Consider the following 20,757-nt stretch of genomic DNA (forward strand, 5'->3'; position numbering starts at 1 on the left):
GGTGCAGTGCAGGAAAAGAATGGGCTGGGGGTGAGGGACAGGACAAGGAGGTATTTGTTACTACAATAAAATAAATACCCAGTTGGCAGTCTTGCTATATTCACACATGTGCAGGATTCAAAAGCATCAATCACCTGTGTTAAAAGATACATTTACATTTGGAACACGTCATATGTTGCACCCATATTTAGATTGAAACAAGTAACATGTTCCAGCTCCTGCTGCTTCTCCCCCTGATCCCACTTTCTCCATGACAGAGGGCAAGGGCTCTTTTCCCTGCACTTGCTGTCACATTTTGAAAAGAGTACGGCTGTGCAGGGCTACACCCACACAGCCACGCCATTCATTCACAGTTTTCTGTGAATGAACAAACTATAAGTACCACCTCCACTATGGAAGACGGACTTGTAGTTTCAATAGGCTGTGGGGGTGCTTATGAGCACTCTCATAGTTCAGTGACTTGTGCTCTGACTTACAAACAGGAATCCCACACAGAGGTATGGGCTGAAAGCCAGAGAACATGTCTGCAGAAGTCCACATTGCACCCGTGATCTACTGATCACGGATGCAATGCTTTCCAGGCTTATGCTGGAAAAAAATAATAAATTCACATTTTTTTTCTGCAAAACAATGTGGATTTTGAATTTTTCCATAAAGGGGAACCTATCCTTTAAGCAGATTACATTTTGCCTGCAATATGAGTGCTCTTTCAGTTAGGGAACCAACTGAGATAAATAGGATGGCATATCCTGAGCACTGAGTAATTGGGTTTACGCTATGAGAACCATCACATATTTTATGTGGGATCCTAGCAAATTAATTACATTTATTTTCCTTTCTGGCACCCATATGGCAAGATTGCACCTATATTTTGTATAGCGCTCAGCTGGTTGTATTGTCTGACCACAGCTGAAGCTGATATGGTCAGGCAATGCTCGGGTAAACATGCTAACCATTTTCACGCTAAAACCCATTTACTAGTGTTCTGGTTTTCTGAAAGCACAACTATTCAGTTAAAAAAAGCTAATGTCACATTTAAGAATCTGAAAATGAATTGTTATAGGATGTACACTGTTCTAGAGTCTACTGACAGTCTTGCAATACATATACAGTCCTGTTAAAAATGTATTTGCCCCCTTCCTGATTTTTTCTTTTTTTGCATATTTCTCCCAGTTAAATTTTTCAGATCATCAAACAAATTTTAATATTAAAATGGATAGTAAATAAATAAATGTAGCGCTATGTGTAAAATTATAAATATAAAGTGCAAATCTCTAAAATAAATAAATCCTACATATAAATGAATAGTCCATAAAATGAAAAAATGAAGAAATCAAACATGAAAAACTCTTCTTGTGATCAGTGTATCCACACAATTCCACCACAGTGATTGTTCGTCCTCAAAAGGAGTGCACACCACCACCAGTAAAAATGCGCGCTCACCTCCCAGATGAGTCAAAACTCGTTATCGTGACACACTTCCGCCCACACATTCAACCTGGAAATCAAGCCTTCACTGAAGCCAGCGGCTGTATGAACTAATCAGGCGGATTTCACGGATTTACTTATGCCTGCTGTTCACTCCGGGTACCAGGACATTAGGCACTCATACATGTAAGTATGTGAGAATAAAACGCTCTTTATCAACGGCACTGCGCAATGAGGCTTTTTCTATTATATTTATTTATATGAGGAACATTCACCGCAGCCAATCATCGGACCAGAGGGCATCCACAGGAGTCGTCCCACACGCGCATTTGACCTAACTAGCGATAGTTGGTCCACTCCCAGGAGTGAGTGCACATCCAACGGAGGGGGGGGGCACCCTATTTTAAGTACTTAAGAAGCACGGAATCATCCATCTATTATTAAAGTCACAGCACTGGATACTGTCCCACTAGCACAAGCACTTTTTTTTTTTCACTGGGGACTGTTTTATTAATTGTTACCAGTGTATCACCTATATCTAAAAAGGGACAACGCAGCGCTGGACCAATTACAAAGTGAGTGAATATGTGGTTGAATACGTGCAAATTATATATAAAATAGATAATGTATAAAATATATATGAATAAATAAAGTGCCACACTGGACAAATGAATATTAGTGCCAGCACTAATATTCATTTGTCCAGTGCAGCACTTTATTTATTCATATATATTTTATACATCATCTATTTTATATATAATTTGCACGTATTCAACCACATATTCACTGACTTTGTAATTGGTCCAGCGCTGCGTTGTCCTTTTTTGATTCTTTTTCTATGTGCCCTCGTATTGGGGTTATAACGTTTAGCTGCAGGACCCCCTTCACGGCTTTTTGACTTATCAATATTTTTTTGCTTAGCACCTAGCGCAAATCTTTTTTCTTTTTCTTTTACTTTGGTATCACCTATATCTATTACCTGTATGTAATTTTTTAGCATTTAGCGCGGTATACTTTTTATCATTTATTAATTGTTCACATCAATTTCACACTGCAGATGCTTTAATTATGTGGTAAAGCAATTAGTTTTCCTTATCCATAATAACACATACATGAGGTTTTTTCACTTACTTTAATCCTTTGGCACTGTGGTTCATTTTCATATCTTTTTTTACTTAATAAATGAAACCATCATTTAAAAACTGCATTTTATATTTACTCGGGTTATCTTTGTGTAATAATAAAATTTGTCTGATGATCTGAGTCATTTAAGTGTGACAAATATGCAAAAAAAAAAAAAAAAATCAGAAAGGGGGCAAATACTTTTTCACAGCATTGTATGTCTTTAGCAAATTGCTCTGATAATTATTATTTTATGAGCAGCAATTATAAATTGCAATTCACTTTATATCAGTATTAAAGTATAACCAAAGCACTCACAATCTTGATAAGGAAAACATTTATTCTATTATGTTCTGTATGAAACAACCAGCAGGGAAGGCAGTGTAACACAATAATCTTACTCTACAAACAACCAGAAATTTCATTTTATTACAAGTAAAGTAATAGATACTGTATAACCTTGTAACCATCAGATAAACACAGGAAATTATTTAGCACAAACATGGGTTTAGTGACAAACAGCAGAGAACACAACATATTACTAACACACTCCACCCCAGCATCATCACTACTAAATGAAGATTAGTAAATACTTTAAAGGGTTAGTCCTCCAAAAAGTGATATTATAAGTGGAGGCCGGGCTAAGTGACCCTCAGGCACTCTCTTGACTTCTCAACTGATGAGGTATCCCTACCATAAGCACCTTGTTATGTTTCTTCTCCCGTTTTTGTTCTTGTGTTCCCACCCATCTTGAGTTGTCCTGTCCTCTTTTATGCAAAAATAGTGATGGCTGGAGCAGTATTGAAGGCCTGCAAACTCACTGCTACAGTTCTTGAGATACTCAAAGGATTATAGTGATTATAGTGATGATAATAATAATAATAATACGCTTACCTGTCCTTATTACCATAGCTCTCATACAGCATCTGTCTGCTATCAAAGAAATATAAAATGGTAAATTCTTATGACCTGGTACAAAAGGAAAGGTCCTTTCCACTGGCAAAACAACCCTACAAATATTCGCTGACCATCTTTTTTTTTTTTTTTGTCAGGACACTTTATGGGTAAGAAGAGCCTGCAAGACACGTACAGATTAGGACAACAAGATATGGAAGAGGCAGACATCTTTCCACCACGCTCTATGGAGAACATGAGAGCCACTCTACTACAAGAGCAGCGAAGAGCACTGTCACCCAGCCAGATGCAAGGAGCACAGGTGACTACAGGAATATGTGCTTATACAAAGCAACAGCAAGAACCACTTAGAAAAATGGCAGCAAGGAAAGCATAAAATGTATATACTGTATATATACAGTGGATATAAAAAGTCTACACACCCCTGTCAGGTTTCTGTGATGTAAAAAAAATTAGACAAAGATAAATCATTTCAGAACTTTTTCCACTTTTAATGTGACCTATAAACTGTACAATTCAGTTGAACAACAAACTGAAATCTTTTAGGTGGACTGAAGTTAAAATATAAAAACGAAATAATATGGTTGCATAGGTGTGCAGAAGCTTGAAGGTTTTGTGCCAATATTGACTGGTATTTGGAACTGTTCATAATTCCTTCTACCTTAACTAAGGCCCCTGTTCTAGCTTAAGAAAAACAGCCCCAAGGCATGATGCTGCCACCACCATGCTTCACTGTGGGTATAATGTTCTTTTGGTGATGTGCAGTGTTTTTTTTGCGCCAAACATATCTTTTGGAATTATGGCCAAAAAGTTCAACCTTGGTTTCGTTAGACCATGACACATTTTCCCATATGCTTTTGGGAGACTTCAGATGTGTTTTTGCTAAATTTAGCCAGGCTTGGATGTTTTTCTTCGTAAGAAAAGGCTTCTGTCTTGCCACTCTACCCCATAGCCCAGACATATGAAGAATACAGGAGATTGTTGTCAGATATACCACACAAACAGTACTTGCCAGATATTCCTGTAACTGCTTTAATGTTGCTGTAGGCCTCTTGGCAGCCTTTCTTATCAGTTTTCTTCTTGTCTTTTCATCAATTTTGAAGGGACGTCCAGTTCTTGGTAATGTCATTGTTGTGCAATATTTTCTCCATTTGGTGGTGACTGTCTTCACTCTGTTCCATGATATATCTAATGCCTTGGAAATTATTTTGTACCCTTCTCCTTACTCTTACCTTTTAACAATGAGATCCCTCTGATGCTTTTATAAGCTTTCTGCGGAAAATGAAAAGAAAATGTCAGGAAAGACCTACTAGAACAGCTGAATGTTATTTGGGGTTAAGGTGTGTACTGATTCCTATTTATTATGAGTTTGAATGTAATTGCTTAATTCTGAACACAGCTACATCCCCAGTTATAAAAGGGTGTGCACATTTATGCAGCCACATTATTTTAGTTTTTTATTTTTACTCCCCCCCCCCCCCCCTTAAAAAGATTTCAGTTTGATTTTCAATTGAGTTGTACAGTTTATAGGTCACATTAAAAGTGGAAAAAGTTCTGAAATTACTTATCTTTGTCTCATTTTTTTTTTACATCACAGAAACCTAACATTTTAACAGGGGTGTGTGGACTTTTTATATCCACTGTATGTATGTATGTATATATATATATATATATATATATATATATATATATATATATATATATATATATGTTAAGAAATGCTGGTAAAGTAAGAATGCTATCAAAAATTCAAAAATATATATTTTACATTTTTTTTATCAATTTGCAAAATGCAAAATTAGTGAACAGGAGAAAAATCTAAATCAAATCAATATTTGCTGTGACTTTCCTTTGGCTTCAAACTAGCATCAATTCTTACACTTGCACACTTTGCACACTTGCAAAAAGTCCAGGATTTTGTAGGATTAGACCCAGGTGTATGATTAACCAATTTTACCAAGCAGGTGCTATAGATCATCAATTTCATATATAGGTTGAAGCATAGTCATTAACAAACAGAAACCACTGTGTAGGAGGCTTACAACTGAGTGATGAACAGCCAAACTCTAAGGTGAGATTGTGGAAGACAGTTTGATGTCACAGGTCATACACCATGTGACAAGACTGAGCACACAAGGTTATACTGCATCAGCAAGGTCTCTCACAGGCAAATATTTCAAAGCAGACTGGGGTTTCAAGATGTGCTGTTCAAGCTCTTTTGGAGAGGCACAATGAAACCGGCAATGTTGAGCACTGTAGACACAGTGGCAGCCATGGAAACGTAATGCAGCAGATCAGGGACATGGCATGCTACCTTCCCTTCGACATCGGAAGCTGTCCAGCAGTGCCATCTGCACAGAACATGCGCAAAACTTGCGGAACCAATGATACCCAGGTACATTTATCTACTGTGCAGAGAAGTCTGACCAGAAGTGGTCTTCATGGAAGAATCGCAGCCAAAAAGCCATAAATCCAAAGTGGAAACAAAGCTAAGCATCTCAACTATGCACAAAAACATAGGAACTGGGGTGCAGAAAAATGGCAAAAGGTGCTCTGGAATGATGAGTCAACATTTGAAATATTTGGCTGTAGCAGGAGACAGTTTGTTTGTGAAGGGCTGGAGAGCGGTACAATATCGAGTGTCTGCAGGCAACAGTGAAGCATGGTGGAGGTTCCTTGCAAGTTTGGGGCTGCATTCTGCAAACAGAGTTGGAGATTTGGTCAGGATCAATGGTTTCCTCAATGCTAAAGACTTATCCATCATGTCATACCATCAGGCAGGAGTGTGATTGGCCCTATATTTATTCTGCAGCAGGACAATGACCCCAAACGTAGGAGTCCTGGAAGTGATGGTTTGGCCCCCACAGAGTCTCAACATCATTGAGTCTGTCTGGGATTACATGAAGAGACAGAAGTATTTGAGATAGGCTACATCCACAGAAGATCTGTAGTTAGTTCTCCAAAATGTTTGGAACTGCTCAGTTCCTTCAAAAACTGTGTGCAAGTGTACGTAGAATAATTGATGATGTGTTGAAGGCAAAAGGGTGGTCACGCCAAATATTTATTTGATTTGCATTTGTCTTCTGTTCAGTTACTTTTCTTTACTCATTTTGTTTATTGATAAAAATAAATTATTAAATTGTTACTAAACCCAGGACACTGCATTCACTATATCTGGTCTCCGCAGTACACAGAGCATGGAAATGCAAATATTTTAGTAAATATAAACTGCTAAATACCTTTTCTCATCAGCAGTATATAGTGGTCTTGTGACTTCTATCTTTTCCTGGTGAAGCTTGTAGGAGGAGTTTTCATACTGCACTGAGCGGTCCAATGAGGCTGCAGGGCTCCAGACCCTCTGTCTGGACATGTCTGGGCAGTGCTGATTGGCCCTGTGCTGATCACATGCACTCTCTGAAGAAAAAAAAAACCTATCTAGCAGTACACACCAAACTGAGCATGTGCAGCCTGACTCCAAAGGCTCTGTCTTATCCAGACATGTTTTGGAGTCAGTGGAGGAAGAGGAGGATCTGTGCATACGAGATTAAGCAGCCTTTTTACACAATGCAGAGGATTAACCTCTTAGGTTCCACGGTGAATATAACAAGCATGCTTTACTGCATATACAGACTGATTTTACTGTTGTGGGTTTAGTAACACTAGTGCCCCGTACACACGGTCGGACTTTGTTCGGACATTCTAACAACAAAATCCTAGGATTTTTTCCGACGGATGTTGGCTCAAACTTGTCTTGCATACACAGGGTCACACAAAGTTGTCGGAAAATCCGATAGTTCTGAACGCAGTGACGTAAAACACGTACGTCGGGACTATAAACGGGGCAGTGGCCAATAGCTTTCATCTCTTTATTTATTCTGAGCATGCGTGGCACTTTGTGCGTCGGCTTTGTATACACACGATCGGAATTTCCGACAACGGATTTTGTTGTCGGAAAATTTTATATCCTGCTCTCAAACTTTGTGTGTCGGAAAATCCGATGGAAAATGTGTGATGGAGCCTACACACGGTCGGAATTTCCGACAACAAGGTCCTATCACACATTTTCCGTCGGAAAATCCGACCGTGTGTACGGGGCATAACACTTCGATTTATGAAAGCTTTCTTAATTTACAGCCTTTTTTTTCACACCCGCCTAAATCTTTTGCACAGAAAATAAATAAATATATATTTGATATATATATACATATATATATATATATATATATATATATACACACACACACACCTACACACACACAGTGTAAAAAAATATATATATATATATATATATATATATATATATATATATATATATATATATATATATATATATATATATATAAAGTTATATACAGTATATATACATTTATACTGTGAAACCGTGATAGTAATACTAAATACCTTATAGTAGTGCCTATATGCAGTTTTTGTACTATAAAGGGCTATTTTTAGTTTTTTGACCCCATCATTACAGGTGATACAAAAAGCTTGCTGCTGCTACTAAATGTCTTAAGCCTAGTACACACAGACCGAATGTCAGGTGGTCCATGTGTATGGCAGCCGGTCTAACAGAAGCCGGCCATTCTGCCGGCTTCTGTTGAAGGGTAGTGACTGATAAAGGTCTGCCGACCGTCTCCCAGTCGGCGCTCTTAGCCAATGGCTGAGAGCGCTGACCGGAGTGTTTTGGCGGGGGGGACCATCCCCCTGTCAGAACACAATAGCACTGTACTAACAATCTGATGTTGCAGGCAAACTCGCATCCAATTCGAAATATTGTGAACCCAGCCTAAAGGCAAGGTTTTCCACAGAAAAACAGGAATCATTTTAAAGACTAACATTAGCAGTTTCTGTTACTACAAGATGCCTTAACCTTAAAGGAGCTCTATGGTTACAGCATACACTTTCATAACATCAGCAATATAATACCAATACAAACAATAGTTATTGTATATGTGACAATCCAATATAAGCTTTCTTGAAAAAATCTCCTTTCATGTTGTGAGTTCTGCCTGCATGCTAGCCATTGCTTTACACAACTGCCTGGATGCCCTGCATGCTTTGCAGTTTCTCCTCTGCAATCTACTTTCAATTTCTAAGGACTACATATCCCATGGTACCTTGCTGCCTGCAAGCAGTCATTCTTGTTCAGACTCCGCCTCCTGAAACTCCTCCTCTAAGCACCTCTGTAGTTCAGAAGGCAGGTTATGTGAACTATGTATGCATGTGTGAATCTAAAACATCGATCACAAAAAGAGGTGGAGCACTTCAGGTTTTGGTTAATAAAAAGAGGCTATATTCAAATTATATTTCCCCCATGTGCAAATAACTTGCTTGTATCATTATAGTGATCACTGAATTTTAATTTTCCAGCGGATACTTAAGAAGATTCTGGAGCAGTATTTTAACATGTCCCGGAAGTAAAGAAGATATTTATTTTCCTGTACATATAAAATAAATCAAAGTAAATATATATATTTGTGCCTGAGATACGAAATTTGTTTCAGACATTCCAAAGGTTATTGTTTACAAATAAAAAGAAAATACTAATGAAAATGGGTGTGTTTTCATTCATAAAATGAGGTTGGTTTTAACATGTTCAAGTAATGGCTGTCATTCTAGGACTATGTATTATTTTTTCTGCCATTTTACAAATCTGTTCTCGGAAAACCTGTGAATAAAGGACATTCTTTGCACAGAAAAGGCTTATTACTCTTTCTCTATTGACACCAAAAGTCATAGACTAATGAATCTTTTAGAATTGCACATATACTCGGGGTATACAGTATATAGGTATTTATAGAGATACCTCCAGATGAATATTGCAGTAAAGTCCAGTTGCAGAGGTGCCTGAGGATGATCACATCTTTGTGTTGGAAACCTGAGGACAAGATCTGCCGTGATGGGGAGATCCTCCGCACACGCACAGAAACAATGGTTTGGCACTTTAACTCAGTCAACCTATCTACTCTGCACTTTAGTCATTCCCTAGTAGTTTATAATCTGACATGCAACCAGACCTCTAACTACAGGAAGTGGCCATCAGATGCCTAACCTGACTCTAGCTTATTCTGGTTATCGAACCCTAAGATGAAACTAGCTATAGATTCTCAGACCAGAAGGGATAGGGTTAACTAAAATAACTAAAATAACAGCAGCTGTATATAAACTCTATTGTAATAAACAGGTTAATATTCCAATATACTGGAAGGTGACGTACAGTAGCACATATATAGCCATAAGGCACTGTGCATGTGAGATAATAACAATAGGACAGAGATACTTTGTCTGTCACAAGGATTCAGAAACACTCCCAAGAAGCTATGAACAGCTGCAGGTAAACTATTAGAGTCTACAAATACTTGCATAATAGTCCCTTCTGGCTTGATTTTAGCAGCACTGACAGGACACGCTGAGATTTTCCCTTGTCTTCCTCCTTCTGGGGTTTTTAACCCAGCCCCCAGGGACAGGATATGTTAATACATAATTATACATTACAGTGTGATATTGGCAGATAACATTAGAGGGCAGCAGATCCCCATAAAAACATTAAAGTACATATAAACCCTAACTAAATGATATTTAGTTGGTAAAGCACTCTGTATCATAAACAAATACCATACTGTAGTGCTACCCTACGCAGGAGCCACTTGGTAGATTGGGTTCTCTGTTCTTCTGCCTCGACTCTGAGAACAACCTGACATCTCACTGACACACCGGGTTAAGCAAATGGATACTGAACTGCTATTGGGAGCACAAATATAATGTAGATACCCTGTACACAAGTAAGGTTCACTATCAATAAGCAAACATCAAACTGGTTTGTGGTAAGTGACCCCAATATGTTGTCATGGGTTGTGGTAAATACCGATATGCACATAAATGAGTAAGTAAAGGATCAGGTCAATTAAAGTTCACTAAACGATATGTTCACTGGGCTATAGTAGCATAGAATAGAGTTCTAGGCAGCTAAATTAGCGTAAACCTGGTAATCCCCAAAATCAGCAATAAGTAATAGCACTAGAAAACATGGGATAAACAGTAGGCTTTAAAGAGGAAGTAAACCCTGACGGTTTTACTTCCTCTTTTGTTTACTACAAACCCTGCAAAGTAAAAGCATAATGGACTAGTATGCATCGCATACTAGCCTATTATGTGGCACTTACCTGCAAAGAAAGCCCGTGCTGTCCCCGCTGTCCCACGCTGCAGGAAGCATCCATCTTCACCCCTCTTCCTTCCAGGGCCGTGAACTCCGGCTCTGTTACTGGCCGGAGTCGCATGACGTCACTCCCGCACATGTGCGCAGGAGCCGACAGTCAAGGCACGGGCACTATAGAAATGGCAGTGTGCATGCGCCGATGATGTTGGCGCAAGTGTATATGGTAAATATATTCTAAACCATAGAGGTTTAGAAGATATTTCCAGTACCTACAGATAAGCTTTGCTATAGGCTTACCTGTAGGGAAAAGTGGTCTGTAAGGGTTTACAACCACTTTAAAGTGCACTCTATATGAATGGCTGCGATGAAATTTAAGACTCCCTAAAGAGGTACCTCTTGCTATGGAAAATAGGAAATTATATATAGGAGATTATGAAGCACCTATCTGGGTGAGCAGTCTTTAGCCCTCGTTCTTCAGCCGGCCAGCATTGAGGTCCAGTCTTTATGGTGATGCATATGAGTCAGTGCAACATGAGCAGCAACAGGTTAATGGCAGCAGTGTCTTCTCATCAGCCCCAGCAATACAGAAACAGGAGTCCTCTTTTTCAGATGTCAGCTCACTTCTGGATCTGCCTAGAGCAACTCGGTCCTCAGCACACGGCCTCAGGCTTGTAGCAGGTTGATGTGCACACAGGATCAGGGATGTGCACACCTCGGAAACCTTGCAGCAAAGAGGAAACCCCTTGGTATTCAGCCTGTGAAAATACAGCTCCCTCTCTCTTTATTCCCGGCTCGAATTGGGAATTGTAGTTCTGTAGTCCATTGACTCCCTTTGTAAAATTTATTTCCCAAACTTCATCTCTCATAATTCAGTGCTACCAACCATCAAGTCTCTTGAGCTCCTTCTGCTTGTCAGCTCCCCCTGATGGATGGAGGTGATGGAGTGACCCATCCAGCTGAAGTCTATTGGGAGCACAGAGAGAACTGCAGCACAGTGTCCTACTTCTCTGTCTCTAGCCAAGCACCAGGCTACAACAGTCCCAGGACAAGATTATCTAGCACCCAGGGCGAAGATGCCAAGCTGTGCCCTCCTTCAAAATATATGAGCATTATGTGTCGGCCCCCCCCAAAAAAAACATGCACTAATCTGCATGCGGACCCTCTAAGCATATATTCCCTTTGCCAGCCAAAATTCTACCTAAACAAAGAATTCTACCCAAACTCCCCTGCCTCCCGGCACAAATCTTTGAACGCCCATCCCACCTCAAATCCTCTCTCCCAAAATCTTTCCTAGCACAAATCCCTCCTTTCCATCACCCATCCTAGCACAAATCCTCTACCCCTCAAAATTCCCCTCTGAGCACAAATTCTCTCCCAGCACAAGGAGAGGAGGAGAGTGGTGGGTGGTTACATGAGCGCCGAGCGGGGCTATGAAATAAGGTATACAGTGGCATATGATTTCAAAAACACATACACTGGGGAATATCACACAGTTATGATAGCAGCAGGAGATGAGGGGCAGGCACTGACAGGCAGGGAGAAAGTGAGCAAGGAGAGACAGCGGATGACGAAGGCACGTAAACTGAACGGTATCATGGATCAGCAGCCATGATAAACATGGTCAGTTTACAGAGGGGAGGGCAGCACCAGGCAGGATCAGCAAGGTAATTTAGATGATACAAAGGGCCAAATTGCACAGCACAAGCATTGTGCTGTTATTCACGCTTTAAAGGAACAGGATCAATTTCTTTTTTTTTTTTTTTTTTTTTAGGGTTACAACCTCTTTAAGCATTTCAATACTGAGCAAATTCAGACACTTCTCACATAAAAATTACTTTTTTTGCTAGAAAATTACTTAGATCCCCCAAACAATATATAGGCCTTATAGAATAAAATTATGGGTGTTGCAATTTCTTATGTCACACAGTATTTGCGCAGTGGTTTTTCAAACACAATTCTTTTGGGAAAAAATACACTTTCATTAATTTTATTGCACACAAACACAATATACCCAACTGTTTGGTAAAATATAAAAGATGATGTTACGCTGAGTAAATAGATACAGAATATGTCAAGCTTTAAAATTGCGTCTGCCAGTGGAATGGCGCCAAATAAAATATTTCATATGCAAAGCTTTAAATGCTATTACAGGTTACCAGTTTAGAGTTACACAGGAAGTTTGGCACTAGACTTATTGCTCTTGCTCTGACATTCGCGACGATACCTGTGTGGTGGTTTACCGTTGATGTACATAAATTTTAGGATTATTCTTCTCCTGTGATCAGTCAAACTCCAGATGTATTGAAAAGCAGACAATTTATTTCAGATGTGTCGACACAAAAGGATGATGCATCTGTGGGGCATCCTCAAACGGAAGGTGGAGGAGCGCAAGGTCTCTAACATCCACCAGCTCCGTGATGTCATCATAGAGGAGTGGAAGAGGACTCCAGTATCAAGCTGTGAAACTCTGGTGAACTCCATGCCCAAGAGGATTAAGGCAGTGCTGAAAAATAATGGTGGACAATTTGGACATTTTCACTTAGGGGTGTACTTACTTTTGTTGCAAGTGGTTTAGACATCAATGGCTGTGTGTTGAGTTTACATTCACTACTTTACATTGTAGCAAAGTGTCATTTCTTCAGTGTTGTCACATGAAAAGATAGAATAAAATATTTACAAAAATGTGAGGGGTGTACTCATTTTTGTGAGATACTGTACATCCAATGCACAAATGGGTATTATCAGCAAAAGGGTTCAATAGGAGTCCTGGAGGAATTGTGCACATATACCCCAGTATATATAGTTATTAATAGCGATACCTCCAGTTGAATGTTTCAGGGGACTTGAGGATGATGCAGGGTCTGTGTCAGAGACTTGAAGACAAGCTCAGCAGTCATGGGGGGATCCTTAAGTGTTGTCCAAGCTGCCTGGAATGGAGCTTCTCACCGGCAGGAATTGTAGTGTGTCACTGGAACTCAAAGTCAGCTCAATGTCTAATCTGTGCTTTAGTGGCCATCAGATGCCATACTTGGTTCTAGCCTACGCTGGTTATTGAGACCTAAGCTGAAACAGCTGAAATGAGCTATAGATTCCCAGCCCAGAAGGGAAAGGGTTCATTACAATAACAGGCGCTGCATACAAACTATGTTGCAATAAACAGGTTCACCTACTAATATACTGTAAGTTGACCACTACACACCTACGGTAGCACAGGCCTAGCAATCTGGCACTGTGCATGTGAGATAATAACAATAGGACGGAGACTTGAAGAAGCCATGGACAGCTGCAATTAAACTAGTGGAACATAGGAATACTTGCATATTAGTCTCTACTTCTGTTCTGGGTAAAAATACAGCAGCAGAAGCAGCCCCTGTCTGTATACGGCTATGCGGCTTGAATCTCTCTTCACTTCATTTTTCTGGGGTTTTCAAAGACCTTCCCTGAGACAAGAAGTTTTATTATTTTACATAGCACTGTAATATTAGCAGCCAGCAGTAGAGGACAGCAGACCCCAATACAGTATATCTATTATCTCCCTGTTTAAATTATACAGATTCCAACATCATGGGTTTGTAAGATGGTAAATTTTGCACATGATATTGTGTTTGCAGGTTCATTGTTTCAATATCACACTGTATCCTGGGTATATTGTTGTATCAGTAACTCCATGAGTGACTTGCTACACAAGCTCAGTTTACTTTCTTATGTCTTCCTAAATACAGGGTTTTAGTCCTTCTGTATATAATTAGTGAAGAACTGGATGTACCAATTTAAGTGCATGAAGGTAAAATACCTTCTGCAAGCAGCTTCCCACCAGAGGCCCCCGCCCCCTACTTACTTGAGCTCAATTTCAATCTAGCAATGTGCACAAGAGCCAAGGATATCTTTCCTCATTGGCTAAGACACAGCAGTGGGAGTCATTGGCTCCTGCTGCTGTCAATTACAGCCAGTGTGGAGGAAATGGGTGCGGGGCCAGGCCATTCTCTGTCTTTTCGATGTCCCCACACTCGTCCCCGTCTCTCCCACCCCAGAGAATCAAAGTTCTGGAATCCATGTTTGTGAGATTTTTGAATACACAAGTAGCGAGTATTTGATTTGTCATACGATTTTAATGATTTATATACTATAAGTTACAATTTGCAGATGTATTGGTCTCCTTTTATCCTCCTGAAAAAGTGGGGTCCCTTCACGAAATGTTTCAATGTTTTCAGCTCTCTTGGATATTCCAGGGATTCTACCATTTGAGGCAGAATCCATGTTTCTAATGTATTGGTATGTAGGGATCTGCTGCCCTCTACTGTTGGCTGCTAATATCACAGTGTTTTGAATAATTAATATGCATTAGCACTTCCTGTCTCTGGGAGGCTGGCTTTGAAAACCCCCAGAAAGATGAAGTGGAGTCAGCAGACTAAATACAATGTCAACACAGTTATGTCTCCAGAAGAGATAAAAATCCACAGTCCCCTCCACAAGTATCTATAAGAAGACAATGACAATCATAATAGAGTAAATTAGAGTACAATATGGATGTTATATGTTTGGACATGGAGCTCCAGGTGTCAAGTTGTATAAAAGCTTACCCATCACCCAAAGAGGTTAACAGCATGTGGAACGCCAAGGGGCAAGTCTTTACCGGCGGGTATGGGAGCACTAAAGCAAGGGGCACATAAATCCTGGCTGTCAGGTATACATGTTTAATAAGAGACCCAGAGCAAATACCCAGAAGACCAAAACTTTAACTTTGCATTTTTAATACACACCGTATCAAGGTTCCAAAGATCTTCTTGGCTAGAGTAATGACTTCACATATAAATGTCACCCATCAATAGGTAATTTAAAGGATATATTGCACATATTTGAAGATGATATCATCCCCAATAAGAATATATTGGATGCTTTGATGCATTTGTATGTGTTGATTAGAATATTTAGTAATACATCTTACTGTGTTTAAATATTCACGTTTACTAGTGTCACACAGAAGTGATGTTCTGTCTTGCTGTAGGGCTCTGTGGAATGTCCTTTTGAGAATTTTTTTACTCTAGCCACACTTGAGTAATCTTTTTTGTAGCTGTTGCACTTGAAAGATGAAGTCCACATCTAATGTACAGTTGGGGTGTAATCTGATATACTGGCCATAAGGACTATTCTTGACCAGTGGGCCAGGGTGGTCACTAGATGCATACAATGATAAGTTTCCAGCCGTTGGCTGTGTATACAGGGTTGTGACTACGGTAGTAGCCTATTTGGTTGTATAAAAATTTCCATGTCCAGAAATGAGATTCTTATTACATGATATTGCATGCTAAATTTAGGATTGAATGTTTTTGTCAGGACCTTGATCACCTGCTGGTGGTGCTGTGGTTCCCAGAGCCAAATGGAACAGGTCCAGGGGCCACCAGCGGGCAACTCCCAGCAGCCAGCGGATCCCAGTAATCGGGATCCACCTAGGGTTACGGACAGTTTGTACATTTTGGCCGATTTGCATACTTAATTCCATTGGTCTGGGCACCAAGATGAGTATGAGGAGTCTCACTTTGTACAGCATCCTTCAGGCTAGAATCAAAGTCAATGGTCACCTGTTGAAGGCTGATTACACCAACACTATACATCTATTCCCCCCACAGAAATTCTCACCAACCCACCGTGTCTTCTAAAGGAGATTTGGCTCAATCTCAAATTAAAATATTAAAAGTCTTACACCCTCAACATCACTGTACCCCAGGAACTGATAATGTAGTGTCAAAATAACTTTTCGATTACCTTCCCAATTTGAATTGCTACTACTCAGTCTTTCATCTAGTTAGGCTTATGGATTGGCATGTGCATTGTAAAACCAAAGACTGGGTTATATTAGAACAATCCTTCTCTTGAAAGGACACATTACCCTGGATTTCCTTTTGACATACCCAACCCAAGGTGGTAAACCACACCTTCTTACAGCCAATGCTTTAAGTGTTTCCATTCCAACTGTAAAGCTGCAGACATTTCACCCCTACCAAGTCCGGTGACATCTATCCTCTTCAACCCCACCTTTCTCTCCCAGGTTCTCACCCTGACTTCCTTTCACACTGTGATTTTCAAGAACCCCCAAGAGCAGATGGTTTCTTTGATAAGGGGACTTTTGTGCAGCAGCAAGCCTTGTCTCCACTGAGCTCTAGATTGCAATTTCCTACCTGGTGATCCATACTTTCAGATAAGACACTTCCTGAACCACCCAACCTAGCAGACAGTCTCTGGCAGACCTTACACATGTTTTGAAAGACTATGAGGGTGACTTACTAAAGCCGTGGGCAATCAGTAGAGGCGCAGGGTGAGGTGCAACCCACATTTCCATATTTACGACATGGTGCGCTGGTAGCAGAGCTCGAATCCCCCATTTACTATAGCAATCTCGGCGCATGGGAGAATGCAATCTGTGCGCCACTATGGACATGGCGCACGGCTTCTCCAATTCAATATTAACAGAAGATGGAGGTGCCAATATTACAGGGTGATGTGAGGAAGTTTAGTAACAACTGCCCAAGTAACAAATATGCCCAAAATAGAATGAGAAAGTAACTTTTTCAGAGAAAGCCTGCTGCGCCTGCAAGTACTTTTAGAACTGCGTGAGATCAATGTAAGCAGTGTGCATGCGCATGCACTCGTTCACATAAGCTTGTTCACTGCGCTGTCAAAATCTTAGTAAATGTTAAGCAACGTACATGCAATTGCATGGGTTGAACGGGCGCACCTCTAATCTTCTAATCTTGCCAATTTTTTTTTTTTGGTGCACCGGTCCTGGAGGTACTGCAATACCAGGTCGATGCGTGGAGTGGACAGAGGAAACTCTTCTTCCATCTTCCTGTTATAAAAATCCATTTAATATATGGTCCCCAGATAGGGCACATATCAGATATTAAACTGATAAGAACAGATACTACACTTGATCTTAGCCAAAAGGCTGAGAAGCGATGCCAAAATTTTTTTTTTTACACTGGTTCAACTTTATGTATTTTTTTAAAGGAGATTTGCAAACAGGTCATGTTAGCATATTACGTGCACCTTGTTGAAATTATGTAAAAAGCCTCTCTCTCCTCTAGCTCCTCCTAAAAGGACATTTAACCTTCCCCCTCTAATGCATATGATTTCAATGGGCTAGCTTTTGATTTTAAAGGGCAACTCCACACTCCATTCTCCAATGCTCTTGTCTCCCTCCTCTAATCCCTTGGATTTCTATGGGCTAACTTTTGCTTTTAAAGGGGAATGCCACTCTATTCTCAAAAGGCTGTAAGAAGAGCATACAATATGGCCAGCTAGGAAAGGGGCAAGAAGAGTGAGCACCCAACCCTCTCCTGAACCATTCAAGGCCACATGCACTCAACATACCTGGCTGCCTTTGGGGCACGTTGGGCTCAGCCCAATACCAATTACAAAGCACCTTGTACCCACTAGTTTAAAGGGGCTTCCCACATTCCGTAAAGCCCCCTGTCTGCAGCCCCCCACAACCTCAGCCTAGGGTTGTGTGGAAGAGGCCCTTGTCCCCCCTGAATATGGAAACAAGGGGGTTGACTTTTGGGGTGCCCGAGCCCCTCCTGCCCCCAAGCATCCACCCCCCTTTCATGGGCTGGCATGCTGTGTGTTTGACTAGGGGTTTGTTAGTGTGTGGGAGGGGCACAATATTTTTTTAGTTTGGGGTGGTATTTTTCACGTGGGGGTTCTCATTTTAAGCCTTAACAGACACAAATGGCCTTGTATGTATTGAGGGGGGGCAGGCTATTTTTTTTTTTTTTTGTTAAAATCTTACAGCTGCAATGTAGATTTGTACGTTTTCTCTAAAGCCATACATCTTTGAAGCAGCATTTTGGATAAATGCTACAGATGCACCACTTTACAGGCAGAGTAAGTCCCCCCAAGTTACTAGCTTTTAAGCTATTTTGCATTTTTAAAGGCACTTCTCCTTGTTTCGTTTTTGGGGTTGTCCAAATTGGTGACATTGATATATGTCCCTCAGGGTGGGACCTGGCTAATTACTAGAATATAAGCCAGCCAAGTGGGAACTAGCAAAATGAACAAGTCAATTCCCATAGACTGCAATGGTATTTGTTGTATAACTTTTGCCCATGTTAGGCTCTTTGTTTGCCCCCCTGGACCGGGGGGTGTTTGTCCCATCTGTAAATTTTGTAGCATGCTGGATGATATGCTTAAGTTTGGACAGGGGGTGGCTTTTTTTTGTGCTAGCTGCATTTGGGTTGGTCTGTGCATGCTCAGGGACTTTGGTTTTTTGCTGTGGCGTTTGGTGTGTGAAATGCATTTGGGTTGGTTTGGGAATGCCCAGGGACTTTGTTTTTTTTGCTGTGGCTTTTGGTCTTTGAAATGCATTTGGGTTGATTTGGGCATGCTCAGGGACTTTGGGTTTTTTTTGTGCTTTTTCTGTGTGAACAGAACTTTGATTTTTTTGGGCATGCTCAGAGAGTGTGTTTTTTGGGTTAGTAATTTAAGGACATCCTTAACAGGTGTACCCACTTTGAAGTAATGTCTCTACACTGGGTGAACTTGCATTTTGTGTGCTTCATGGACTGTGCATGTGTTTTCAATTGCCTCATTAGCACACAAACCTATGTTGTATAAAGCGTGCAGATAGCATTCTTTACCTTGCCCTGCAAAGAGGCCAGATTGCCTGATGGTGGGTGGGTTTGTGTGTCCTTATAGAGTTTGTAACACATGTATTGTGTTTGTTATGTCTTTGCAAAACAGATGTGTTTTAGAGCAAGTATTTTTTACTTTTGTTTATTTATTTCTTTTTTGGGGGGGGGATATATTTCCCTGAAATATTTTTTGATGTTGTCAATGTGTGTCGTTTGCAGGTTGTTAGTTTCACTTTTATTTAATTGCCTGTGCTGCATTATTTTGCAAAATCTTCCTCAAGATGTGACTAATAAATGTTTAAATCCTTAAGAGACTGTCCGTTTGTGGGTGCAGTCCTTTTAACCCCTGTTAATTTCCTCTGCAAAATGGTCAGACCTCAAAACCATATTCTGTTAGTGCTCAATCCAAGTAATGCATTTTACACTCCCCCCCCCCCCCCAGATTTCCCAGCTGCAGCTTGACTAGGCTGATTGGTATGGCAAAAAAAAGTGTGATTTGTCTAAAAGCTACTTTCCTGGTGCCTTCATAGCAGCATACGCATGGATTGTGCGTATGCTGCCATGGATAGGCACCAGGAAAGGAAAATTACGGAGAGGTAGGTATTCAATTTTCCATTTTAGCTCAGTGGTTCTCAGCTTCAGTCCTCAAGTACCCCCGACAGGACATGTGTTGGGAATTTATCTTAGCTATAATAGCTGTCCAAAATACCAAGCCATTGATTTAAAGCATCTGTGCAAGATGAAGGAAAACCTGCAAACATGGCCTGTTGGGGGTACTTGAGGACAGGGTTGAGAACCACTGATTTAGAGCACTGAGCTAAAATCTAGCTCAAGACAATCCTATTCTAATTGTGGGCATTTGAGGGAAACCAAGTGAGTGTTAGAACCCCTGCTTGTCTTTTTTAGGTTGGGCTTTGTGTCTATTTTCTGAAAATTGGCTTCACTTCCTGTCACATAACCAAACAGGAAGTGAGGGTAAAACCCTACTAATGTCTTTCCTTGGACACACAGGTCAATCTAACTAGTGTCCCGTTAGGCAAATTGCACTCTAGCACTTTGTTGTGTACACCCCTGTTTTTTTATTTTCCTTGCATGTCCACCTCAGATCTCCAGTAACTGCACTTCCAGTGCAAAGTGGATTTGCCTTTAGTAAATAAACCCCAAAGTCCAAGATACCTAATAATTTGGGGTGTACACAGCAAAATGCTAGAGTGCAATTTACCTAATGGGGAAACTATTTAGATTGACCTGTGTGTCCCCAAGGAAAGACATTGGTAGGGTTTTACCCTCACTTCCTGTTTGGCTATGTGACAGGAAGTGAATACATTTGAAGGATAAACTGGCAAAATTTGGATGGTGTCTTCACCCTATCAGGGGTTTAGACATCCCCAAAAAATGACAAGACTTCTAATCCTGAAGAAATGGATTCTGGACAGCCGCACTCCGATAAAAGCCTTAATTGTAATGAATAGTCAACGTTCATGTGACAACAGAAGCAGGATAAATACC

General features: G+C 40.4%; 1 protein-coding gene and 1 non-coding gene across 2 annotated transcripts in view; one reads left to right on the top strand and one right to left on the bottom strand.

Annotated features, from left to right (window-relative positions):
* NMB (neuromedin B) overlaps positions 1-9,160 on the top strand; it is a 33,079-nt gene extending 23,919 nt beyond the window's left edge. Inside the window, exons 2-3 of the mRNA XM_073623997.1 lie at positions 3,603-3,766; positions 8,836-9,160. Coding sequence (XP_073480098.1) covers positions 3,603-3,766; positions 8,836-8,886 — 215 coding nt within the window. The 3' untranslated portion in view covers positions 8,887-9,160. The remainder of the gene's footprint in view (positions 1-3,602; positions 3,767-8,835) is intronic.
* An 8,225-nt stretch (positions 9,161-17,385) lies between these two features.
* LOC141135795 (U2 spliceosomal RNA) lies at positions 17,386-17,576 on the bottom strand. Its single transcript, XR_012243646.1, has one exon. It is a non-coding gene; the product is annotated as a U2 spliceosomal RNA (small nuclear RNA).
* Positions 17,577-20,757: the final 3,181 nt, after the last annotated feature.

This window comes from Aquarana catesbeiana, linkage group LG03 (genome assembly GCF_042186555.1).
Source record: "Aquarana catesbeiana isolate 2022-GZ linkage group LG03, ASM4218655v1, whole genome shotgun sequence".
NCBI lineage: Eukaryota > Metazoa > Chordata > Amphibia > Anura > Ranidae > Aquarana > Aquarana catesbeiana.